Source organism: Anguilla rostrata, chromosome 9 (genome assembly GCF_018555375.3).
Source record: "Anguilla rostrata isolate EN2019 chromosome 9, ASM1855537v3, whole genome shotgun sequence".
Lineage (NCBI taxonomy): Eukaryota > Metazoa > Chordata > Actinopteri > Anguilliformes > Anguillidae > Anguilla > Anguilla rostrata.
In genome coordinates this window covers 385,193-411,634 of record NC_057941.1, presented here as the reverse complement: position 1 = coordinate 411,634, position 26,442 = coordinate 385,193, and the positions used below count along the sequence as shown (strand labels likewise).

At 47.8% G+C, this 26,442-nt stretch overlaps 1 protein-coding gene across 1 annotated transcript in view; it reads left to right on the top strand.

Moving 5' to 3' along the window:
* gabra3 (gamma-aminobutyric acid type A receptor subunit alpha3) overlaps positions 1 to 26,442 on the top strand; it is a 120,026-nt gene that overhangs the window by 41,885 nt on the left and 51,699 nt on the right. Inside the window, exons 2-4 of the mRNA XM_064349549.1 lie at positions 9,178 to 9,283; positions 24,366 to 24,487; positions 25,891 to 25,958. Of these exons, the coding sequence (XP_064205619.1) occupies positions 9,198 to 9,283; positions 24,366 to 24,487; positions 25,891 to 25,958 (276 nt within the window). The 5' untranslated portion in view covers positions 9,178 to 9,197. The remainder of the gene's footprint in view (positions 1 to 9,177; positions 9,284 to 24,365; positions 24,488 to 25,890; positions 25,959 to 26,442) is intronic.

Below are 26,442 nucleotides of genomic sequence, written 5' to 3'. Positions count from 1 at the left end.
TCAGAATAGTGTTTACTATGTGAACTAAACTGTGTTCCTGGCTAGAAATAGCTGTACAAAATAAGTATTGTATCTTATAGTGAACCTGTGTTTAGTAGTTGTCTATGACCATGAAATGCACTTTTTGTACGTCGCTTTGGATAAAAGCGTCTGCCAAACAAATGTAATGTAACTCATTTACAGTATAAATAAAAATTGTATTGTATGCATGGATTGTAATATTTGAGATCCAGATATGCAGACTATCTAACTGTAAAACATTGCAGGAACTGTAAATGTTAAAGTTGAGCATATTCTCATGGAATACCTGAAAGGCACCCTGACACATACCAAATTCGAAACATGACCAAATAAATAAGTCAGTAAATAAATAAATATCACTAGACACTTGCAGCCTAGATTCTGTTACAAAAATTAGACGTATTTCTCAGAAATGCCGTTGTGAGGTCTCAAGGCATCGAACAGCAGTTGTGCAATGTGCATCGAGCCATTGGCAGTAAATCACAGCGACACTAGCATTAGTTTGTTAAATTTTACATGAAGCAGATAGCGCTCCTTTCCTGGCAGCGATGCGATGGGGATTTGGATTCAACTGTCTCTGCAGTGAACAGCAGGACCCTCAGAGTACAGTGGCATGGATGTGTGTGCATGGCTGAGCTGGAAGGGTTAAACCATCCACTCTGCAGCGATGCCATTTGTGCTGCTTATGCTAGTCACAATGATCACTAACTCTCTTTTACACCTTTATTTTCCAAGATTGCAGTTGTGCTGTTACAGGCACGAGAGACTGCAAGAACAGGATAACAGAAATGCATTTTGGGGGATTGCAGATTCAGCAAGCTGAACGCAAAGTTGCAGTGAATAATGTATTTTAATTAATTGCTTCATTAACATACATAATTAAGTTATACATTTTTAACAAAGCATTAACAGTCCTTTTCCAGGTTAACTAAGCCATGAACTAATGCTTTAACGTGATATATGAACTATGTTCATGGTTGCTGGTAAGGTTCTATTCATTAACATCAACTAATGTTTTAGTTAAAATGAAAGAGTAATTCACCAGAATATTAATAAAGTAACAATAATCGTGTTAATGAGGCCATCAACAAAAGATGTGGTGTCTTTGCTCATTTGGTACAGTGGTTCAGTGAACTAAAATAAATGTGTTGGCATTTAGTAATTACAAATTTGTGGTCAATTTTTTTATTCATGTAAAGAAAGCCACCAAAAATGCACTATAAGGGATATGTGTAATTTATGTGCTAATATATCCATATGACAACCTGCAAAATGTGTTGAAAATGTTCCGCCTCTGGCTGCTGTCCTCATCTGTAAAATGGTTTGTGAAGTTTTTGCCCTCTGTTGCCATCCACATTTTATGTTGGCAAGTTAAGTGTCTGTATTTTATGTTTTGTCTAAACCATTCCTACTTTATGAATGGCCTTGATTGCACCCTGTCGCATGCACCTTGTGCAATCAAAATAGAAGTTTCTCAGCAGTCATCTTGCACATGGCAAACCAAAGAAAATAAATACTATGATATTAAGCCTATTTTATTCAGTTGAGATTTTAAAAGGTTTTTGAATTCCTGAAAGCAGCAGTTTTTATACTGTGCTGAGGGCTTCTTATTGCAGTGGAGTTTTTCATGAAGCAGTCGGCACTCACGGTTAAGATTGATTGGCCAGACCAACCTGGAAAATTCCGACCCGTTTGTGCTAAAAATTCTGTTTGTGTCGCACATTTTCTAGTGCGCTTAATTAGGTTCGTTGTCTTCTGTAACACAGAAGATGTCAAATCATGGGTCGCAACTTCAAGATGACTTTCTACCAGCCTCAAAATCTAATGAAAAATTAAGGAGTTAATTAGTTCATTTTGTTTCATTTGATTACATAAAATTACTGGGACAAGGTTAACTTCACTTGTGTTCATTGCAAGTATATTCTAATATTTTAATCTATTTTAGCATCAAGTCACAAAGGTTGTATTTTGGTTGTAAAAAGGTTAGATTTACTTCCAGCTGTTTTGCTAATTGACCTGCACATGGACCCTTGCAGGTGAGTCGTTGATCTTGAGATTCCCAATAGCATACAGGTATGAACAAACAGCAGAACCCTGTCTAGATCATTTGGTTCCTGTCACAATAGCTGCCATCGTTTTTTCTATTTTTGAGCTGTTTATATAGATGAATCTACATGATTAGGTTTCTGTTTCATTCCTACAAAATTAACTTGGCAGAAAAAACCACATCTTGAGAGTGTCCTATAATTGCAGTTTTACATAGAAACTAACCTTAAATTATCAACAATCTAGCAGCTGCTGGTTCAAGGTCATTGGCTTACGACTCTGCTTTCATTTTATATACGGTAAAATGAGGTGAAAAAAGAAAGATGAATATTTTTTGGCACTGCAATGGATGAATGAACGCTTGAGCCAGAATGAATGCTTGAGCCAGAATGGACACTTGAGCCAGAGGAAGCAGCTTGCACTCTGGTGTGGTCCAGTGTACGTTTTGACCGGTGTGACTTTCAGGAAGCAGTCGTTCTGTTACGGCTAACTGTTTTGACCAGGCGCAAGTCACAGCACGTGCCATTTATATGATGTCTGCTAAAGAGTTGTTAGTGTTTATTCATTTATTTATTTTTTTCCTGTTGTGAACATTTGCGTGTCGTTGTGCTATCCTGTTCGGAATTTCTAGTAAACCCTGCTCTGCTTTCCGATATAAAAAGACCAGAATAATAAAATTTAAAAAAACAATTAGCAAAGAAAGCCAAAGATCAGGAGTCGCTGAAAAGGATATGTTTGGAAAGTAATGTTGGAAAAACTGTGGTTATTGTTTATTTAAAGAAAAGTCACTGACCACAACAAACAAGCTCTGGCTTGTTATTGGTTAATAGGGGTGCATGTGAATCACATTTGAGTAATTGGAATATAGAGGGCAGTATTGTTTGGTGAGAAAATCGACAGGGCAGAGAACTTGCCTTTAAACTGTTCATTGGTGTCAACTTGTTTTCTTTCATTTCCCTTGATTAGCAAGTGTGCCAATGACCTGTATGAACAGGCAAACACATCGCTCCTTTCATCACACCAAGTCAGGGAGATTTAAAAAATACATTCAGAAAAATCTGTTTTAATCACTAAGTGCACTTAATTTAAGAAATAAACCACTATACTACTACCACACATTATGTTCCAGCACAACCTGCAGTAAAGAGCATCTAACAAACCCTGCACCTCAAAATCATCTGAGCTACAAAATCTGCGCAATGCAGATCTTTACCAGGAAAGTTCTCTGAGTGCGGGTGTGGAGAATGAAGAGTATGTGTCCACCATTTTAAACAATGTCGATAAAATGTGCACAATTTTCCGACGCATGCAAGAGATTTATTACTCGTCTAATAGCCTAATCAGGAGAACAGATGGTATTGAGTATTTAGTGAATTAATCGCTCCATTGTTAATCAATGAAAGCGACTGAAAAGGGGTTGAGACGGATAATCAGTTTAAGGGGAAGTTTTCCGCCCGGCGAGATTCCGACTGTTCCCGTCAGAAACGGCATGGGATGTGGGAGTTCTGCGCTGTGGAATTTTACTAGAGTTTGGAATTTTTCAGTCTGTGTGCCAGGGCTGAAAATGTGTGCTGAAGGTTTATTTGATCCCTGAATCACCCATCTTATTGCGCAGTAGCCAATTACCAGTAGGGTGAGAAATGCTGTATTGCGTTTGAATTAGAAATGGCAAAAGTGGGATTTTTTTGAATTTATGGCTGGTGAACATGGTGCAATGTTTTATTTGTAAAATATTTACATTTAGGTTGTGAAATACTTTCAGATATAATATAGTATAGTCTAGATGTGTTTTCTTGTTACAGTGGTTAGGGGTCATTCAGTCTTAAAATAATATGTCCCATGTGAAAAAATAGAATTGTGCATGCTGAAGAATACTACAGAATACACACAATTGTGGGACATCACGAGGTACTTTTATAAATTGTTGTGGCTAACAGGAATGAGAGGTTTTATAATTATGGAGGAAGCCGTAGAATAATGGTGCTGGTCAATGCTGGTCAGTGTGTCTTGCCAGGTGCACGACACGACAGGTGGGGTGTCCATTTACCCCTCGTGCAGGTGCATTGTGGGGTGTCCTTTCCCCCATGTGCAGGTGCACTGTGGGGTGTCCTTTTCCCCCTCCTGCAGGTGCATTGTGGGGTGTCCTTTCCCCCTTGTGCAGGTGTATTGTGGGGTGTCCTTTCCCCCTCGTGCAGGTGCATTGTGGGGTTTCCTTTCCCCCTTGTGCAGGTGCATTGTGGGGTGTTCTTTCCCCCTTGTGCAGGTGCATTGTGGGGTGTTCTTTTCCCCCTCGTGCAGGTGCTCTGTGGGGTGTCCTTCCCCCTCGTGCAGGTGCATTGTGGGGTGTCCTTCCCCCTCGTGCAGGTGCATTGTGGGGTGTCCTTTCCCCCTCGTGCAGGTGCATTGTGGGGTGTCCTTCCCCCTCGTGCAGGTGCATTGTGGGGTGTCCTTTCCCCCTCGTGCAGGTGCATTGTGGGGTGTCCTTTTCCCCCTCGTGCAGGTGCTCTGTGGGGTGTTTGTGGCCGTTGTCCTTGTTACCGTCTGCGTCCTGTAAGTGAGCGTGTCCTCACCTGGCAGTTTGGAGAATTCGGCCAGACACCTTAATCTGTTCCCAGCATGCACCTGCGTCAGCCCTGCCATCCGTCCGCCCTTTTCACTGCTCCGCTGCCCCAGAGTTAATTTTGGTTGAGAGCTGAGCTGAAAGGTTTTGTGTCGTCTGACCCGGGCCTGTAGGCCTGAATTGGAGTAGACAACTGAGATGGTGTCTTTGCTCAGGGAGGTATTTGGTCTGGGGTGTAGAGAGGGTGGGGGTGGGGGCGGGATGCAAGGTGTGTGTGTGTGTGTGTGTGTGTGTGGTGGGGGTGGGGACAGGGATGCAAGGTGTGTGTGTGTGTGTGTGTGTGGTGGGGGTGGGGACAGAGATGCAGGGTGTGTGTGTGTGTGTGTGGTGGGGGTGGGGACAGGGATGTGTGTGTGTGTGTGTGTGTGGTGGGGGTGCGGACAGGCATGCAGGGTGTGTGTGTGTGTGTGTGTGTGTGGTGGGGGTGGGGACAGGGATGCAGGGTGTGTGTGTGGTGGGGGTGGGGACAGGGATGCAGGGTGTGTGTGTGTGTGTGTGTGGTGGGGTGGGACAGGGATGCAGGGTGTGTGTGTGTGTGTGTGTGTGGTGGGGGTGGGGACAGGGATGCAGGGTGTGTGTGTGTGTGGTGGGGGTGGGGACAGGGATGCAGGGTGTGTGTGTGTGTGTGTGGTGGGGGTGGGGACAGGGATGCAGGTGTGTGTGTGTGTGTGTGTGGTGGGGTGGGGGTGGGGACAGGGATGCAGGGTGTGTGTGTGTGTGTGGTGGGGGTGGGGACAGGGATGCAGGGTGTGTGTGTGTGTGTGGTGGGGGTGGGGACAGGGATGCAGGGTGTGTGTGTGTGTGTGGTGGGGGTGGGGACAGGGATGCAGGGTATGTGTGTGTGTGTGTGTGTGTGTGTGTGTACGTGTGTACGTGTGTACGTGTGTGAGTGTGAGTGTGAGTACGTGTACGCTACACAAGCCCACTCAGATGATTTTGGCCCTCTGCACCGTGGCTCATAGTGAAGCTTGTTCAGCAGCGTGTTTTTGGAGAACCCATCCTGTGGATGTGCCATCTTTTTTCTGGCTTGACCCAGTGCATCAGTGAAAGTTTAAGAGCCTTTAAAATGAAGTGTGATTCATAATGTCTGTAAGCAGCGGAGATGTTGACCTCTAAGCGGACGGGTTGTGCCTGTTGAGAGAGCAGGAAAGATGTCCTGACATTAGAGATGGCAATTTCCCACAGATATTAGAGGGCAAGGAAACGTTATCGCTGCCTGTGGAAGGCAGCCGTCCCGTGGGCTTTTATTGCCAACATAAAATCTCTAATGTCTAATGATCCAGAATTAGTTTTAATATAGGCCCATCAATACATTAAAAAGAACATGATTAAATGGAGTCATTTGGCCAGAGCTCGGCCGTAGTAGAAGCCATCTCTGTAAAGTGCTCTGCTCTCTGTGTAAGAGAATCATCAGCTTGTTGTGGACAGGGCTGTGTGCGCGCGCGTGTGTGCGTGTGCGTGTGTGTGCACGTGCGCGTGTGTGCATTTAAATGTGCCGGCCGAGCTTTCGGTCCTCGGAATATGTACATCTGAATTTACATGCCTGCCTGGGCGGGCAGCGCGGGAAAGCGCTTGTTAATATTGCTGTTAAACTTACCGCCGTCTGACACCAAATTCCATGTTTCGGCGATGATTGCATCAGCCTCATTCTGGCCTACAGTAATGGAAAACTTGACCCCCTTTAAAAAATCCATGTCTGTCCCTCGGTCACCATGGACTAGCAGATTCACTCACAGTCAGGGCACAGTGATTGGTTGCTTCTGTCATGCAGTGATTGGCTGCTTGTGTTACCCAGTGATTGGTTGCTTGCGTCACACTGTGATTGGTTGCTTATGTTAGGCAGTGATTGGCTGCTTGTGTTACACAGTGATTGGTTGCTTGCGTCACACTGTGATTAGTTGGTTGTGTTACACAGTGATTGGTTTCTTATGTTACACAGTGATTGGTTGCTTGTGTTCAGCAGTAATTGGCTGCTTGTGTTACACAGTGATTGGGTGCTTGTGTTACACAGTGATTGGTTACTTGTGTCATGCAGTGATTGGCTGCTTGTTTTACACAGTGATTGGTTGCTTGTGTTACACAGTGATTGGTTGCTTGTGTTACACAGTGATTGGTTGCTTGTGTCATGCAGTGATTGGTTGCTTGTGTTCCGCAATGGTTGGTTGCTTGTATTACGCAGTGATTGGTTGCTTGTGTTACAGTGATTGGTTGCTTGTGTCATGCATTGATTGGTTGCTTGTGTTCTGCAGTGATTGGTTGCTTGTGTTACGCAGTGATTGGTTGCTTGTGTCATGCAGTGATTGGTTGCTTGTGTTTTGCAGTGATTGGTTGCTTGTGTTACGCAGTGATTGGTTGCTTGTGTTCTGCAGTGATTGGTTGCTTGTGTTCTGCAGTGATTGGCTGCTTGTGTTCTGCAGTGATTGGTTGCTTGTGTCAAACAGTTGCTTGTGTGTGAAGAGACCGGAGTGTGTGTAGAGACCAGAGTGTGTGTAGAGACCAGAGTGTGTGTAGAGACCTCAGTGTGTGGAGACCAGAGTGTGTGTAGAGACCTCAGTGTGTATAGAGGCCGGAGTGTGTGTAGAGACCTCAGTGTGTATAGAGGCCGGAGTGTGTGTAGAGACCAGGGGTGTGTGTAGAGGCCAGAGTGTGTGTAGAGGCCAGAGTGTGTGTAGAGACCGGAGTGTGTGTAGAGACCTCAGTGTGTGTAGAGGCCGGAGTGTGTGTAGAGACTGGAGTGTGTGTAGAGTTTAGAGTGTGTGTAGAGACCAGGGGTGTGTGTAGAGGCCAGAGTGTGTGTAGAGACTGGAGTGTGTGTAGAGTTTAGAGTGTGTGTAGAGGCCGGAGTGTGTGTAGAGACCAGAGTGTGTGTAGAGACCTCAGTGTGTGTAGAGGCCGGAGTGTGTGTAGAGACCGGAGTGTGTGTAGAGCCTGGAGTGTGTGTAGAGGCCGGAGTGTGTGTAGAGGCCGGAGTGTGTGTAGAGACTGGAGTGTGTGTAGCGTCTAGAGTGTGTGTAGAGACCTCAGTGTGTGTAGAGACCGGAGTGTGTGTAGAGGCCGGAGTGTGTGTAGAGGCCAGAGTGTGTGTAGAGACCTCAGTGTGTGTAGAGGCCGGAGTGTGTGTAGAGGCCGGAGTGTGTGTAGAGACCTCAGTGTGTGTAGAGACCGGAGTGTGTGTAGAGGCCGGAGTGTGTGTAGAGGCCAGAGTGTGTGTAGAAGCCGGAGCGTGTGTAGAGACCTCAGTGTGTGTAGAGACCAGGGGTATGTTTGGAAAGCTGAACCGCTCCTCTGTGTGATTCGGGGTGCTCTGACGTCCTCTGAAGGGAGCTTGCTTTCCAAGGCTGTTACATTTTAATTGTGTATGCTTTATAGTTCCTTTCATTTTACTGATTCAATAAAACATTTCTCCTCAGCAGCCAGAAAGACTTTCATATTCATATTTTTCTGTAAAAAGCAGCAGATCACAGCTGCACTGCCGGATGACCTTGGACAGAGTGTGGGTCACAGATCGCAGTGACCCAGGGTGGGGGGGGGGGCTTTAGGACCTGTTTCCCTGTCCCTGTTCCGTACATTTCACTGCCATTTATTGGAGAAAAAACATTCTTATGGGTGGCAGAGTGAGAAAATGAAGTCAGCTGTGTAATGTCCCGTCCCTGATACTTATTCAGTACAGTCTGTCGGCGTTGAAATATTCATACAAGTCCTGCCGACCGTGATTTTTGCATTACCTGCTTATTTATTCTTGGCTAACCCGCTGCTGATATCCGGGGTCTAACATGGCTTACACTGATACACACTGCCCATTTGTGCGGCTGAATGTTTCCTGAAGCACTTCAAGTTAAGCATCTTGTGCAAAGATACGCCAGCAGCAGCCCCTTGGGACTGAAATGCGAAGCCGTTTGGCTCCCAGGGCAGCTGTTTGTGTAATGGCGGGATGCTGAGGCGCCGTGTGAGTGTGTGTGTGTGTGTGTGTGAAGAGCAGTGTGTGTGTGTGTGTGTGTGAAGAGCAGCGTGTGTGTGTGTGTGTGTGTGTGAGGAGCAGTGCGTGCAGTGTGTGTGTGTGTGTGTGCAGTGTGTATGTGTGTGTGTGTGAAGAGCTGTGTGTGTGTGTGTGTGTGTGTGTGTGTGTGTGAGTGTGTGTGTGTGTGTGAAGAGCAGTGTGTGTGTGTGTGTGTGTGAAGAGCAGTGTGTGTGTGTGTGTGTGTGTGTGTGCGGAGCAGTGTGTGTGTGTGTGTGTGCAGTGTGTGTGTGTGTGTGTGTGTGTGTGTGTGTGTGTGTGGAGCAGTGTGTGTGTGTGTGTGTGAGGAGCAGTGTGTGTGTGTGTGTGTGTGTGAGGAGCAGTGCGTGCATGTGTGTGTGTGTGTGTGTGTGTGTGTTCTGTGCTGCTTTTCCCTTACAGGCAGGTTGTCAGTGCAGCTTTAATCACTGAGTCATGAGCTGAATTTATCATTCTGATTCCTGAGTGACGGGTTTGCCCCTCCTGTTTCCCGCAGGTTTTTGGGAAGACGGGGAAATGGCGGGTGTCCTGAGGAAGCTGACGGCGCTCGTGCCAGGCCTGGGTTTGGCGCTGATGCTGCTGCACCCGGGCGTGCACACCGGGTACACCCCTCGCCCGCTGTCCTCCTCTCCTCCTCTCCTCTTGTCCTTCACTCCTCCTCTGCTCCTCTCCTCCTCTCCTTCACTCCTCCTCTCCTCTTCTCCTTCACTCCTGCATGGGTCAGACTGCCTGCCCCTGGGGGGGGTGGGGGTGCAGGGTGAAGCAGCCGTTAATAAGGGTTCAGTACTCCACCCCAGCTTTCAGAGTCAGACCCCTCCCTGTATGAAGCCCTGGCAGGGTGGCCTGAGTCAGACCCCTCCCTGTATGAAAGCCCTGGCAGGATGGCCTGAGCCAGACCCCTCCCTGTATGAAGCCCTGGCAGGATGGCCTGGGTCAGACCCCTCCCTGTATGAAGCCCTGGCAGGATGGCCTGAGTCAGACCCCTCCCTGTATGAAGCCCTGGCAGGATGGCCTGAGTCAGACCCCTCCCTGTATGAAGCCCTGGCAGGATGGCCTGAGTCAGAGCCCTGGGCATGGAGGGGTTCATTTATGTTTTGGTTAAACAGGCCCTGATAGGAGAGAGACTCAATGATGCTGGAAGATCAGTGATGCATGGAAGGAGGGAGAGAAAGAGAGAGAGGGAGAGAAAGAGGGAGCGATGGAAAGTGAGAGTGGGAGGGAGGAGGGGAGGGGAGAGGGAGATGGGGGGAGGATGAAAGAGGGGGAAGAGGGTTGAAAGAGGGGGAGGGACAGAGAGAGAGAGGGAGGGATAGAAAACGACAGTGAGAGGGAGGAGATATAGGGAGAGAGAGGGGGAGGGACAGAGAGAGAAAAAGAGAAGGGGGGATGGAGGGAGGGAGACTGAGGGGGGGAAGGGAGGATGAAAGCAGGGGAAGGACAAGGAGAGAGAGGGAGGGAGGGAGGAATGGAGAGAGAGAAAGAAGGATTGATGGAAGGGAGAGAGAAGGCTTTTAATTTCCTATTCATAATTAGCAATTTCCTAATTGTAAAATTAGCTTTAATGTCTCACTGACAGGAGGCATTCCTCCAGCATAGTTTCAGCTCCAAAACTGTGTGTGTGTGTGTGTGTGTATGTGTGTATGTGTGTATATGTGTATGTGTGTGTGCGTGTATGTGTGTGTGTGTGCGTGTGCGCACGTGTGCGTGCGTGTGTGTGTGTGTGTGTGTGTGCGTGTGCGTGTGCGTGTGCGCGTGTGCGTGCGCGTGCGTGCGTGCGCGCGCGTGTGTGTGTGCGTGCGCGTGTGCGTGTGCATGTGCGCGTGCGCGTGTGTGCGTGCGCGTGTGTGTGTGTGTGTGTGTGTGTGTGCGTGTGCGTGTGCGTGTGTGTGTGCGCGTGTGTGTGTGTGTGCAGGCCCATTGCAGACGGACTCTGCGGTCAGTCCGGTTCCTGGTGACGTGTGCAGTGTGCAGTGTGCAGTGTGGAGAGGAGTTATTGGTTTTCTTCTCTGTCAGCAGCAAGCGGAAGAAACAGGCCGAGGCTGATTTAATGTGACATCACAGAACCTGCTCCCGTACCCAGGTTTCTCTCCTCCTCTCACGCAGCTCCTCTGCTCTATGAAGTACATTATCCTATTGGGTGATTTAATAAGCACAAAATGAAAGATGGAGCCTGCATGTTTGCAGAAGTACCAGTGTTATACAGTGCCATGAAAAAGCGTTTGCCCCATTCCAGATTTCCTCTATTATTGCGTATTTGTCAGACTGAATGGTTTCAGATCTTTAGACAAAATGCAATGTTAGACAAAGGGAACCTGAATAAACACACATTTTTATTATTTTTATTATTATTTCATTTATTTAATGAAAAAAGTTTTCAAACACCCATATCACCCATGTGAAAAAAGTAATTGCCCCCTTAAACTTAATAACTGGTTGCACCACATTAAACTGCAATAACTGCAGCCAAATGCTTTCTCTAATTTGATATCAGTCTTTCACATCGCTGTGTTTTAGCCCTCTCTTCTTTGCAGAACTGCTTTAATTCAGACAGATTGGTAGTTTTCGAGCATGAGCTGCTCGTTTCAGGTCCTGCCACACAACGTCTATTGGGTTCATGTCAGGACTTTGACGAGGCCACTCCACAGTTTTAATATCTTTTCAGCCATTCAGATGTGGACTTGCTTTTGTGTTTTGGATCATTGTCTTGCTGCATAACCCAATCACGGACAGATGAGCGGGCATTCTCTTTCAGAATGTGCTAGTACAGAGAATTGGTCCTGGTTGCTTCAGTAGTGGCATGTTGGACTGTTGGAATGATGTTCTTACTGTGAAACTCTGGGTCTGCTTTGCGCCTTACATAATGGTTCCTGTGTCGTTCGAATGCTTATCATGAAGTTAGTTAAGGAACGACTTAACTATAAAACTTAGCTGAATTCTTTATAATTGAGGTTTTTTGGGTAAATACACGCCATAGGTATGAGAACATTGAATGCGAGAACTTTGAGTGAAGTTTACTGAGCGATTCAAACATTGCAGTTTATTTGGCTGAGCCAATTAGCATTGGCCTTTCTGTGGATCTGCTGTGACTGTGGCTTGATAAGTTTTCCTCTGATTCACGAGCCTCCTCTGGGAGTGGCAAACAGACTCAATTTTTATTATTAATATGGTTATGCAGAGCCTTTTCATACCTGATAGAGAAAAATAAGTACATTAGAAAAGAAACAGAATGGTGGCATTTGGGTCAGGTGTGCTTGGTTAAAAGTAGAGCTCATCTGTGTCTTATCAGATTAAATGAGCTCCATGTTATTCAGTTGCAGTTCCTTTCTCTCAGAAATTGGATCACATGTTTCCTAATGTTAATGTCCACACATTCTGCGCTCAGACTTTCTCTGACTCTCCAAGAGAAGAAATATTGCTGCCATGCTGGCACGTAACTTGTGGTAAGGGGTATCTGATTGGGGTAAGGGGTATCTGATTCAGGTAAATGCTATCTGATTGGAGTAAGGGATATCTGATTTGGGTAGGGGGTATCTGATTAGGGTGAATGGTATCTGTATGGGTTAAGGGGTATCTAATTGGGGTAAGGGTATCTGATTGGGGTAAGGGGTATCTGACTGGGGTAATGGTATCTGATTGGGGTAAGAGTTATCTGATTGGGGTAAGGGGTATCTGATTGGGGTAAGGGTTATTTCCATGTAATTTATGCATCAGATGTATCTCCTTTACTGCTTTTAGAAGTCAGTCTCATGAAGACTCATTATATGTCCAGAAATCAGCCTGCTGGCACATCGACTCCTGCTTCTGATAATCATGCTGTTATGGGGATACGTGGTGTTGCATACATAAGAGATGCTCTTCATTACTGGAAACATCCCGCAAGAACGCACACATACACATGCACACGCACATGTGCACACACACACACACACACACATACGCACATGGATGCGCACGCACGCACGCACACACACATACGCACATGGATGCACACGCACGCACACACGCCCATGGATGCGCATGCACGCACGCACACGCACACACACACACACACACACACACACGTGCAGTCTCTGACGTGTGCAGGTTTTATTAAGCATCAGCTGGCTGCACCTTGTGCCCAGGTTGACTCTTACTGCGATGGAGCTCATGCCGATACGTTCTCGCTCAGCTGAAGATGTGTGTGCCCCTGGCACAGTCTGTAACTGATCCCCTCAGGTTTCAGAGGCACAGAGTGCCTATACCTCCAGAGGAGCAGCGTGCCTATACCTCCAGAGGAGCAGCGTGCCTATACCTCCAGAGGAGCAGCATGCCTATACCTCCAGTGGAGCAGCGTGCTTATACCTCCAGTGGAGCAGCGTGCTTATACCTCCAGAGGAGCAGCGTGCTTATACCTCCAGAGGAGCAGCGTGCTTATACCTCCAGAGGAGCAGCGTGCTTATACCTCCAGAGGAGCAGCGTGCTTATACCTCCAGAGGAGCAGCGTGCCTATACCTCCAGAGGAGCAGCGTGCTTATACCTCCAGAGGAGCAGCGTGCTTATACCTCCAGAGGAGCAGCGTGCTTATACCTCCAGAGGAGCAGAGTGCCTATACCTCCAGAGGAGCAGCGTGCTTATACCTCCAGAGGAGCAGCGTGCCTATACCTCCAGAGGCGCAGAGTGCCTATACCTCCAGAGGAGCAGCGTGCTTATACCTCCAGAGGAGCAGCGTGCCTATACCTCCAGAGGAGCAGCGTGCTTATACCTCCAGAGGCGCAGAGTGCCTATACCTCCAGAGGAGCAGTGTGCTTATACCTCCAGAGTATCTCTGCATCAGCGGGGCTGTCGTACCCGAGCCCTGCTGGTCCTGCGATTGTCCCTGATACCATTTGCGCTGCAGCATGGGCAGGAGGCTCTGCTAATGGATAAAGATGTCACAGACAAATCCCCCATATTAGCTTCTGTCTGTGTGCTCATCGCCACAATCCCTCACTGCACAGGCTTCTGATGGGCAGGGCTTGATTAAACTATTACTCACCGCGATCCATCTTTTACATATGAATGAGCATAATGCGTCCATTTCCATTCCGTCACTTGCTGACACCAATTCCCACTCACCTCCATTCCCATCCCCTCCCCCCCCCACCCCCTCTCCCCCACAGCCAGGCTAATGAGCATAGACCACCAAACCCCAATTTTTGTCTGTTTTGTTTGGAATCGGGTTCATTGCTACTGGTCACAGTGACACAAAATCAATGGCTGCTGATTAGGGTGCTGTATGTGGTCAGGGTGCTGATCAGTGTGCTGTATGTAATCAGTGTGCTGATCAGTGTGCTGTATGTGATCAGTGCTATATGCGATAAGGGTGCTGTATGTGATCAGGGTCCTGATCAGGGTGCTGTATGTGATCATTGTGCTGATCTGCGTGCTGTATGTGATCAGTGTGCTGATCAGCGTGCTGTATGTGATCAGGGTGCTGATCAGCGTGCTGTATGTGATCAGTGTGCTGACCAGCATGCTGTATGTGATCAGTTTGCTGATCATGGTGCTGTACATGCTTACAAAAACCAGAAAAGCACCAGTCTTACACCAGATAATGCCCAAACTCATCCTCCCGTTAGTCCTGCCAAACAGGCCCTTTATTGAGCCCAGCGATTAGGCAGTGTGCCACAGCTGTGGTGATTACAATTCTTTACAGCTGTGGCCATGCCTGTATGTAGGGCCAGTGCTGCCCCCTGGTGGACAGCACTACAACGCAAATGTCTGTGATTGAGTGACTGAGTGAGTGATGAAGTTACACCGTTGGTCGGCCGAGTTATGAAGTTACTCCATTGGTTGGCCGGATCACGTGTGTTAGGTCCAGCCATATACTAGGTTTTGACCTGGTCTTGTTTGTACGTCAGCCTGGTTTCCTAATATTAAAATAAACTCAGTTTTTAAGTCAAAATGGTATCACAGCATGTTTCGTATCATGGATAGCTAGCTAGCCAACTGCTGATCGATTTGGAATCGAGCACATTATGAGATCACTTGATCTGTGAAACATTTGAAAATCACCATCCCTAATACAAATAAATATAACATTTGTTAAAAGGCCAGTGATAAGACCTTATGGATTGTGGCAACGTACTATATTTATAATATTTGGCAGGTGATGCTGTATAGACATTATGAAATATCTGATGCTTGATGCTGTCTTAATTCTGTAAATGACACAGGTAACACAGGTAGTACATGTTTTCTTAATTCAGCTGCAGAGGTGTGATGCACAGATAAGATGGGGTCAGTTTTTCCTGCAAATGTATGTCCTTGAAATGACGTTATTAAGGGTATTAAAAGTTCTCATTTCCTATATACTATGTTCAGATATGAATGTGGTAAATAACTTGCAATATTTAATATTGACGTATCACCGCTGTCCTGTTTCATTCTTCCTCAGGATTCTCCCTAATGCGCCACGGCCTGTGTGGCTTATTGATCATGCTGCTCGATGCCTGGAGTTTTTTGGCAGAAAGCTAATTCCGGCATTTTGTAAACCAGTTGACATACAGGAGAATAGATCTGTCAGGCCTGAGCCTCCTGGCCAGAGTGCATGGAATAGGCTGTTGATTAGTTCTCCTCCAGCATCGCTGGGCTCGGTGTGTAGTCTCAGTCTGTCCTGGGGGGAGGGGCTCGGTGTGTAGTCTCAGTCTGTCCTGGGGTGGGAGGGGAGGGGCTTGGACCACGGGCTGTGAGAATCAGTCTTGCTCATTAGCAATCTCTCCTTATTTGTGAGATTCTCTGTCTCCTGGCAACAAATAATTTGTTTCATTAAATGATTTGCTGAACTAAATGACAACCCGTAGTGCATGGAAACAGATTCTTCCTGTTATTTTTGCAAGTTAGATCTTGGGCTCAAAACATTATAGCCACGTCATAAGTTGCACTGGAGGTTGAGTGCAGTTTGAAATTTTATGTAAATATTTTTTTAGTTTTACTTTTTTCTGCTGCTCTGATCGATATTAAACAGCAGACTGAGATTTAGGTTGTACTTTTCACTATCTTTTCTTGATATTTATTTTCTAAGTGCCACATCAGGGGCTCGATGTGTCCCTGTTCAACACTCTCCATTTTGTTCTCACGTCATTTAATGTTCATTAATGCAAGGGTCACAGTGAAGGCACAACCTAACACAGCCTGTCAGTAAGTGGATGTGCTCTCATTACTGTCAGAGGTCAGCTAAGCACAGTATGGAAAACACACCTCACTGCACTCTGCAGTACAGACACTGTGGAACTTATACACACCTGACTGCACTCCTGACTGCACACTGCAGTACAGACACTGCCTAACTTATACACACCTGACTGCACTCTCCAGTACAGACACTGTGGAACTTACACACACCTGACTGCACAGTGCAGTACAGACACTAACTTATACACACCTGACTGCATGCAATCTCCAGTACAGACATTGTGGAACTTATACACACCTGACTGCACTCTCCAGTACAGACACTGTGGAACTTATACACACCTGACTGCACTCTCCAGTACAGACACTGTGGAACTTATACACACCTGAATGCACACTGCAGTACAGACACTGTGGAACTTAAGCACATCTGACTGCACTCTCCAGTACAGACACTGTGGAACTTAAACACACCTGACTGCACTCTCCAGTACAGACACTGTGGAACTTAAACACATCTGACTGCACTCTCCAGTACAGACACTGTGGAACTTAAACACATCTGACTGCACTCTCCAGTACAGACACTGTGGAACTTACACACACCTGACTGCACTCTCCAGTACAGACACTGTGAAACTTACACACACCTGACTGCACTCTCCAGTACAGACACTGTGGAAATAACCACCAGGTGTAGGGCTGACAACCCCCCACTTTACACACCAGATTTCAAAGCTCTTTGTGTTTGACTTGGCTTCATCATTCTTTTACGCTTCATTGGCTACAGAAAAGCCATATGTGCTAATCCGAACATTGGCACTAACCTCCGGTTGTCTTCCCTGAGGTAACTGTACAAAGAAGTGGTTTTAATCCAGCTGCTTGGTTAAGGCAGAGTAAAGGGTGTTACATACATGTTTTTGTCTAGGCGTGTTAATGTTCATGTTTGCTTTCTGTCCTATGCATTCTGTCAGTAACAGTGACCTGCTAGCGTTCCTCTCCAGACCAGCTAACATGATCTGCTTGTGCACTCTTTCAGAATGCATTCTTCTCCTAATCAAGCTTGATGTCAGCTTGATATATCCTCAAAGACCCCAATTCTACAAATAAAACAGTCTTTATAGCTTCATAAAAACTGTGTTTGCAGCAGCAGCCTAATCCAATGTTATGGCAGTTTGATGATGCAAAACCATTTTTGTGGCACATACCCCAGTTGTATGTGGTGGCTTTTTGAAGTGTTCTTTTGGATGTAATGATTGATTTGTGGGGCTCTGCAAAGCTCTGTTTGTTTTTTTAGTTTATTTAGTTTTTTGTTGGAAAAAATTGCCTCTGGAGGACGATCCTGGGATGGCAGTGTGGTCCAGCAGAGACTGGGACTGCAGTGTGGTCCAGAGGGTGCTAAAGCAGAGACTGAGACTGAGACTGGGACTGGGACTGTGGTGTGATCCAGAGGGTGCTAAAGCAGAGACTGAGACTGAGACTGGGACTGGGACTGTGGTGTGGTCCAGAGACTGGGAGTGAGACTGGGACTGTGGTGTGGTCCAGAGCCTGGGAGTGAGACTGGGACTGTGGTGTGGTCCAGAGACTGGGAGTAAGACTGGGACTGTGGTGTGGTCCAGAGACTGGGAGTGAGACTGGGACTGTGGTGTGGTCCAGAGCCTGGGAGTGAGACTGGGACTGTGGTGTGGTCCAGAGACTGGGAGTGAGATTGGGACTGTGGTGTGGTCCAGAGGCTGGGAGTGAGACTGGGACTGTGGTGTGGTCCAGAGACTGGGAGTGAGACTGGGACTGTGGTGTGGTCCAGAGGCTGGGAGTGAGACTGGGACTGTGATGTGGTCCTGAGACTGGGACTGTGGTGTGGTGTGGTCCAGAGACTGGGAGTGAGACTGGGACTGTGGTGTGGTCCAGAGACTGGGAGTGAGACTGGGACTGTGGTGTGGTCCAGAGACTGGGAGTGAGACTGGGACTGTGATGTGGTCCTGAGACTGGGAGTGAGACTGGGACTGTGGTGTGTCCAGAGGCTGGGAGTGGAGACTGGGACTGTGGTGTGGTCCAGAGTCTGGGAGTGAGACTGGGACTGTGATGTGGTCCTGAGACTGGGAGTGAGACTGGGACTGTGGTGTGGTCCAGAGACTGGGAGTGAGACTGGGACTGTGATGTGGTCCTGAGACTGGGAGTGAGACTGGGACTGTGGTGTGGTCCAGAGACTGGGAGTGAGACTGGGACTGTGGTGTGGTCCAGAGACTGGGAGTGAGACTGGGACTGTGATGTGGTCCAGAGACTGGGAGTGAGACTGGGACTGTGGTGTGGTCCAGAGACTGGGAGTGAGATTGGGACTGTGGTGTGGTCCAGAGACTGGGAGTGAGACTGGGACTGTGGTGTGGTGTGGTCCAGAGACTGGGAGTGAGATTGGGACTGTGGTGTGGTCCAGAGACTGGGAGTGAGACTGGGACTGTGGTGTGTGTCCAGAGACTGGGAGTGAGACTGGGACTGTGGTGTGGTCCAGAGACTGGGAGTGAGACTGGGACTGTGGTGTGGTCCAGAGACTGGGAGTGAGACTGGGACTGTGGTGTGGTCCAGAGGCTGGGAGTGAGACTGGGACTGTGGTGTGGTCCAGAGACTGGGAGTGAGACTGGGACTGTGCTGCTAAAGCAGCCTGCAGATTAGGGCCTGTCTTTGTTATCAGACTGTGAGTCGTGGCATAACTGCTATCTTCCCCATAGTCACTGTAAGTGTCTGCAGCTCATTGCGGAAGGTTAGGACGCTGTGGGTGAAAGGAAAACCTCTCGCAGCTTTACACTGTCTGATGTCCCAGACTGCCAATGGAATAAGTCCATCTTTTCCTCATTGTGCATTTTAGAAATGTACTCCAAATGTCATGAGGAACTTGACAGTTCAAGTGGCGCAAGCAGAGCTGTTGAAGCCTCAGTGATCATGGAGGCTGCCCTGCCCCAGCCTGGAAGTGCGTTCGCTGTTCACGCGGTCTGGAGAATGGTGCGCTTAATTTTCTCTGAGCCGAGCCAAGCTGAACAGAGCTGAACTAAGCCGAGCTGAGCCGAGCTGAGCCGAGCTGAACTGAGCCGAGCTGAGCTGAGCTGAGCTGAGCTGAGCTGAACTGAGCCAAGCTGAACTGAAGGGAAGTAGAATGAAGCTTCTCTAGAAACTACGACCAGGAAGCAGTGTTCTGAAGAAGGGTCAGTACAGTGGCCAACACAAAGGGCTCACCTGGCCAGACACCTGAAGGTCATGGGTTTGAGCCTCAACGTAGTCATCTCAAAAACTTTAAATATCTCTCTGTTAGGCAGTACAGTAATGCATGCGGATAATACCCATTCACCAGATTGCAGGGGACATGATCAGGCATTAAGCTGTTTAACAGCACACACATGCTTATATATCCTGACTCGATACACTGTGTGGCCTCAGATACAGTTAGCAGCACAGCACGCATATGCAGGCAGGATTGAATCATCATTTGTTCTTAACTTTCACTAAAAATGAGCAGTGAGTATTTTTTTTCATAAATGTTGATTGCATATAGTCCACATTATTAACCACAAATGTTATGATGAGCTTTCGTTTTTAAAGTGTTCAGTTTGTCCTGCGCACTGCAGTATTTTTCCATTTTTAATGGCTGTACAGACGCTGTCTACTGGCTGATAATTAATGTTTTTTACTGTCAGAATGTAGAAAGTAAGCCTGCTGTTTTAGGACATAATGGCGCCGGGGGGCAGGGGGGGGTGTGGTGGGGGGGGTTTAAGCAGTTGGTGCAGTGCTTGATTCTGTCATCCGATGCTGTCTCATGTTATGCTAATGCTAACATCAGCAGCCTTGGCTCAAGGGGAGATCTAAAAATAAGGACAGAAGCAAGGTGAGGCGCTGAGCCTGGAAACAGAGGGTCACAATGAGCCTGGAAACAGAGCGTCGCAATGAGGCTGGAAACAGAGCATCACAATGAGGCTGGAAACAGAGCGTCACAATGAGGCTGGAAAGAGGGCATCGTGATGAGCCTGGAAACAGAGCGTCATGATGAGGCTGGAAACAGCGTCACAATGAGGCTGGAAACAGAGCGTCAAAATGAGCCTGGAAACAGAGTGTCAAAATGAGGCTGGAAAGAGGGCATCGTGATGAGCCTGGAAACAGAGCGTCATGATGAGGCTGGAAACAGAGCGTCACAATGAGGCTGGAAACAGAGCGTCACAATGAGGCTGGAAACCGAGCATCACGATGAGCCTGGAAACAGAGCTTCACGATGAGGCTGGAAACCGAGCATCACGATGAGCCTGGAAACAGAGCTTCACGATGAGGCTGGAAACAGGGCATCGCAATGAGGCAGGAAACAGGGCATCGTGATGAGGCAGGAAACGGCATCGTGATGAGGCTGGAAACAGGGCATCGCAATGAGGCAGGAAACAGGGCATCGTGATGAGGCTGGAAACAGGGCATCGTGATGAGGCTGGAAACAGGGCATCGTGATGAGGCTGGAAACAGGGCATCGTGATGAGGCTGGAAACAGGGCATCGTGATGAGGCTGGAAACAGGGCATCGTGATGAGGCTGGAAACAGGGCATTGTGATGAGGCTGGAAATGGCGCTGTGATGGAACGGCATAACTTCACTGGTTTCTGGGGACCGTCAGTAAAACAGCACCTCCCTTCACACGACTGTTCACAATAAAACAAAATAACACAATAAACTTTTGCTTGTGGCTTAAAGCAGAAAATACTGTAAATTTGCAGAGAGCCCCAGGGACTTGCATGTGGCTAGAAAAAAAAAAATTAATAATAATCTACCGTAGAGTGAATTATTTATTTATTTATTATTATGTACTTGTGTGCATTTAATTTGCTCTCATCCATCTTGGTGAATCCTAATTGAGCCAGTGTTGCTAGACTAAGGGTGTATCGTGCTTTAACATTCAAGGACAGAAAACCAAACAAGTCTACTCTATTTAAATAAGTGCAGTTTTCCTGGGAATGAGTGTGAAATGTTTACTCTTATGTGTGGAAGCTTTGGGGCTGGCACTGGCTTTGGAGGGTCCTGGCCTGGGGGTGGGGGCCTAGCCTGGGGAGCCCCCTCCTCCCTCAACGTGCTTTTATCCGGTTAGCCCCCTGTGATACCAGGGCAGCTGGTCCCTTGGCGTTAATGCCAATTCACACAACCTCAATATAAAATTTTACGTCCTGCTTATTTTCTTCTTTCTTATTTGCTTCACTCTTACACTATCAGTTGTTTGATTGATTAAGCATCAGGTCGAAGGTAGAAACCCTCTTTCCCCGGTATGAATTTTTCCAGTCCATATTTCAAGATTGCTTAAAGATTACTTTTTTTTAAATGTTGCAACTCTTTGTGAATTGTTCTGCTGTAATATAATTTCTCATCTTTTTCTTTTTAATTTCACACGGCATCTCTTAAAATCGAATCTGTTCTCTGAAAGCCCTTTGTGAAGCCCTCATTTAACATTCTCATCTTAAGAATTATGCTGTATGTTAAAATTGATCGATTGAGTTTATAAACAGCCAAATATTACAGACTGTCTCTCTCTCTGCCGCTCTCCTCTGTTCCTCCCCACCCACTCCTCTTGAAGCGATGCCTCACCCCTCTCTGTTAATGAAGGGTAAATTACCGCTCGGCGTTCACAGTTTGCGCCTTGAGAACCGAGAGCTCGAGAGGTGGAAGGATGGGCCTGCGCAGCGGCTGCATGAATCGTGCTAATAAATCATGCTAATCGTGCTAATAAACGTGTCGTATGAGCTTCAGAGACACGGCCTTCCAATGGGCCCTCATTAGTTTGCCGTTGATAAAAAGCGCTACGGAAAAATGTCACGGGTTACTGAGGCTAGACACGGCGTCCGTCGGCCCTGTCAATCAAAGCGTCATTAGCCGCCATTGTTCCGCTGATTCCGTTTCTCCAGCAGCCCTTATCTCCCATGAGCACAGCCAATGGTGAGAGCGGATAGAGAGGTAAACCCTGTCATACCGCCAGACGTCTCTACCTGAGGACAATGAGGAGCGTGATGTGCAGTGTATTAAACTCTCATTTCATACAGTGAAAACGGGGATGGGGTGGGGGGAGCTGGGGAGGAAAGCGGATTTGGGGAGCAGATGAATGTGCTGGGGGGAGCGAGGGGGCCTCCTCCACCCCTGCGCTGTGTTTGCATTCTCCTCCTGGCCATAAATAAACTAAGACTGCGCTTAACAGTGAGCTACAGCTTCAATGTCACCCGCGGAAGCCCCAACCCCCCCCGCCGAGCCCGTAGCCGGCGCAGCCCTGCTAACCGCGGCCGCGGCGCTAGCGCAGCATACGAGCCTTCACATGTGCGACGATATAGCTTATCAGTCAGCCACCCCTAACTGCCCTGCCCACTACGCCCCCCTGCCCTAACTACCCTCCCACTACTGCCCCTCCTGCCCTCGCCTACTGCCCTCACCTACTGCCCTACGCCCCTGCCCGCAACCCCTAACTGCCCCCTGCCCTAACTCCCCCTGCCCATACTGCCCTCAGCCCTAACTGCCCTCTGCTCCCAGCCCTCTGCTCACTAACCGCCCCTACTGCCCTCAGCCCTAAGCCTCAGCCCACCCCTTGACTAACCGCCCCTCTTCCCACTGCCCCTAACCCCCCGCCCTGCTGCACAATTCTTAATGCTCAACGCTCAAATCCAGCCTCACCTCAGACCTCAACCGCACAGCGCTCAGATGCTACCGCTCAATTCTCAACTCAGAGCCAACGCTCAATCTCACCCGACGCTCAACCTCAATCTCAACTCAGACCTCAACTCTCAACGCCAGCTCAGATGTCAAATCCAAACACTCAATGCTCAAACGCTCAGACTCAAACTCCAACATCAGCGCTCAGACGCCAAACCTCTAATGCTCAGCCCAACAAAACTGCCAATCTGAACAGTGCTCAACACTGAAACTCAAACATTGCGATGCCGGTAGACTGGGACTGGACTGGGTGGTTGGCGGCGCTGAGGGGGCGCTGAGCACTCAGTGATTTGAGATGTTCATACCTTGAGGTGTGACACAGAAAAGTGTTCGTTTTATTTTGAGGTCAGCGGGCTTGTGAGAGGACGCGTCTGTGGCCTTGTTATGCCTGTGCTCAACTCCGCTGTCGTTTATGAACTAGATTTTAAAAGCAAAACCCCGACAGCTGCACCTCTGTCTGGCGCACATAGACTTTTCTCTTACTTCATCAAGAGTCTCTCTCCCTCTCTCTCTCTCCCTTCCCCTCTCCTCTTCACTCTCACTCTTCCTCCATCTCTCTTGCTCTCTCCCTCACTCCCTCCCTCACCCCCCCCCCCCCCCCCGCTCTTAGCCTGTGAGTTTGTGTATGTGTCTGCGCGTGTTTATGCATGAGACTGTGGTTTTTGGGGTTCCTGTGTAACGCTGTTTATAGCGGTCAGCGGGGGCTTGATGAGAGGCCAGGTCCTTCGAGGGCCTTGATTTGATTGAAAGTGGCACTTATCCCCTGATCAGCTGGGGCCTGGCGCGCTCTTCACCAGCACACCCCTCTTCTCTCAGGGGACTTGGGGCCTGAGAAGAGATCATTGTGATGCATGTTTAAGGCAATTAAGAAACTGGAGGTTGGATGCATATTGAAGACCTCATTTGCAGCTTGTGAGATATTATGTAAAACAGTGAAGCGGAACCGCTGTTGGGGCTGTGTGTCTGTAGCAGCAGCCTGGGCTGTGTGTCTGTAGGACCATGCTGGGCTGTGTGTCTGTAGGAGCAGGCTGGGCTGTGTGTCTGTAGCAGCAGGCTGGGCTGTGTGTCTGTAGCAGCAGGCTGGGCTGTGTGTCTGTAGCAGCAGGCTGGGCTGTGTGTCTGTAGGAGCAGGCTGGGCTGTATGTCTGTAGGAGCAGGCTGGGCTGTATGTCTGTAGGAGCAGGCTGTGCTGTGTGTCTGTAGGAGCAGGCTGGACTGTGTGTCTGTAGCAGCAGCCTGGGCTGTGTGTCTACAGCAGCAAGCTGGGCTGTGTGCCTGTAGGAGGAGGCTCACTAATCATTGGGCTGGAGTCTCCTGTTTCAGCTCCTGCCTGAGGCTGCTGCCCTGCTCTACGTGAGATCTGATCTCGGCCTGTTTGTGTTTGAGATGCAGCACTTCCCATCCAGTGTAAGATGAATAAGGAATGAGCCCGTCTCTCCCCAAAGCTCACTCATCTTTTCCCAATAAGACACACTCACCTGCTCCTTCTCATTCTGCCAGTTCTGTATGAAATCGTGTGCTTTTGGGTTCATATGCTGCCATTTTCTTTTTTGTGAAGTATCTGATTGATAACAGCTGATGCTTGCCCCTGAAGTAAAGTACAGAAACTGAGAGTCTCTCTCTCTCTGTCTCTCTTTCTCCCCCTCTCTTTCTCTCTCTCTCTCTCTCTCTGTCTCTCTTTCTCCCCCTCTCTTTCTCTCTCTCTCTCTGTCTCTCTTTCTCCCCCTCTTTCTCTCTCTCTCTCTGTCTCTCTTTCTCCCCCTCTCTTTCTCTGTCTCTCTCTCTGTCTCTCTTCTCTCTCCCCCCCCTCTCTCTCTCTCTGCAGGACTGTAGTGGGGCATAAAGAGCCCATTCCTGGAGACAGTAAGGATAACATCACAATTTTTACCAGAATTCTAGACAGGCTACTGGACGGGTACGACAACCGGCTGAGGCCTGGGCTGGGAGGTAAGCCAGAGATCTGGGCACTACTATCAAACGCTGCTAAACCCTCCATCCTCTAATAAACCCTAAGCATCTGTCCATGCTGCTAAACCCTCCTGTACTAACAAACTCTGTCCATGGTGCTGAACCCTCCTGTACTAACAAGCTCTGTCCATGGTTCTGAACCCTCCTGTACTAACAAACTCTGTCCATGGTTCTGAACCCTCCTGTACTAACAAGCTCTGTCCATGGTGCTGAACCCTCCTGTACTAACAAGCTCTGTCCATGGTTCTGAACCCTCCTGTACTAACAAGCTCTGTCCATGGTGCTGAACCCTCCTGTACTAACAAACTCTGTCCATGGTGCTGAACCCTCCTGTACTAACAAGCTCTGTCCATGGTGCTGAACCCTCCTGTACTAACAAACTCTGTCCATGGTGCTGAACCCTCCTGTACTAACAAACTCTGTCCATGCTGCTAAACCCTCCTGTACTAACAAACTCTGTCCATGCTGCTAAACCCTCCATTCTCTAATATACCCTAAGCATCTGTCCATGGTGCTGAAGCATTGCTCCCATCATTCCTCAGCCCTGAAAGAAAGCTCAGTTCTTGGAAGTGTGTTCTTGGTGTTCCTCCTGCGATGTTTGTCTGGGGTTCTGTTTTTTAGTTGGAGCACTGTACTGTGGAAAACTAACAGGACACAACATGGAGGATAATACATAAAGCTTCTGCCATTTTTTTTTTTTTTAAAGCCTAGAACAGCCTCTTGATTAACGGCAAAATTCCGGTTCTAAGTTGGCAGCTGGACAGATTCCACCAGCACTGGATAATTTAGCTCTGGCCTTATTTACACTGTCATGTTTTACTGTCAGTCTAAGACATGACTGGCAGTCCACCATGGTCCTGTTACTGCACATTAAATACGTTCATTCTTACCAGATCAATACATGCACTCATTTACATCAAAGTGGAATGGCAACCACAGTCACCAATTACAAACACAATACAGAAAGGTGTTTATTCTCTTGGAAGAAACCAGTATCGGTTTTTGTTGAATTATTTAATACTGTTTTGGTGCCATGTCCCAGTATTGATTTAATGAATTAAAACATTTTAAAAAAGGATTTTTTTATTCAGGCTACCTTTAAACATTACCTTTAAACAATTGCAACATTTTTGCAAATATAACTTTTTTGAACACTGTCGCATGACAAGAGTACAAACACGAAGAAGGAAGTGGAAAAAAGTACTTCAGAAAGCTGAAAGAACAGCATGATCTTAAATTTAAAACAATTAGACTCCTGTGGCACGGTGCTTTGTGTAGCAGCTCTGACAGAGACTGGCTGTGATGTATTCAGTGTCAGAACGTTACGAACTCAAACGGTGTGACTGCGGCTTCGTTTCCTGCGTTTGTTTCTTTCTCACCAGAGAGCGTGACGGAGGTGAGAACCAACATCTACGTCACCAGTTTTGGGCCGGTGTCGGATACAGACATGGTGAGTTAGCTACCCCCAGCCATTCCCCCACCCCCACCACCCCCAGGCCATCCCCAGGGGGTCTGGAGAAGATGGAAAACAGAAAGCAGATGTCTCTGTTAGCAGCCCCCCCGCCCTCCCCACCCCCACTGCTGCACACCTTCCCGCTCACTGTGTTACAGTGACATTTCAAACACAGTTATGAACGCTGACTTTTATCTTAGGACATTGGAAGACATATTTTAAATAGGTATTATGTTTTGAGAAGGGAGCAGAATTTTACTACTACATAGTTGCCAGTGTAGTAGCCAGCGCAGTAACAGCCATGCTGGGTTGATTTGGTCCTGGGCGGCTTCTAAGGACAGTTTTAGCTCTGTGAAGGAGCCGCTCTCTTCTGGAAGATTTAGGCATATTGAGTGAACTTCAGAAATTATTCTGAAATGTTTTTGGTTTGTCTTTAATTGATATGAGAGCATCCAGAGCCCTGCGTGCTGCTCTACGTTCC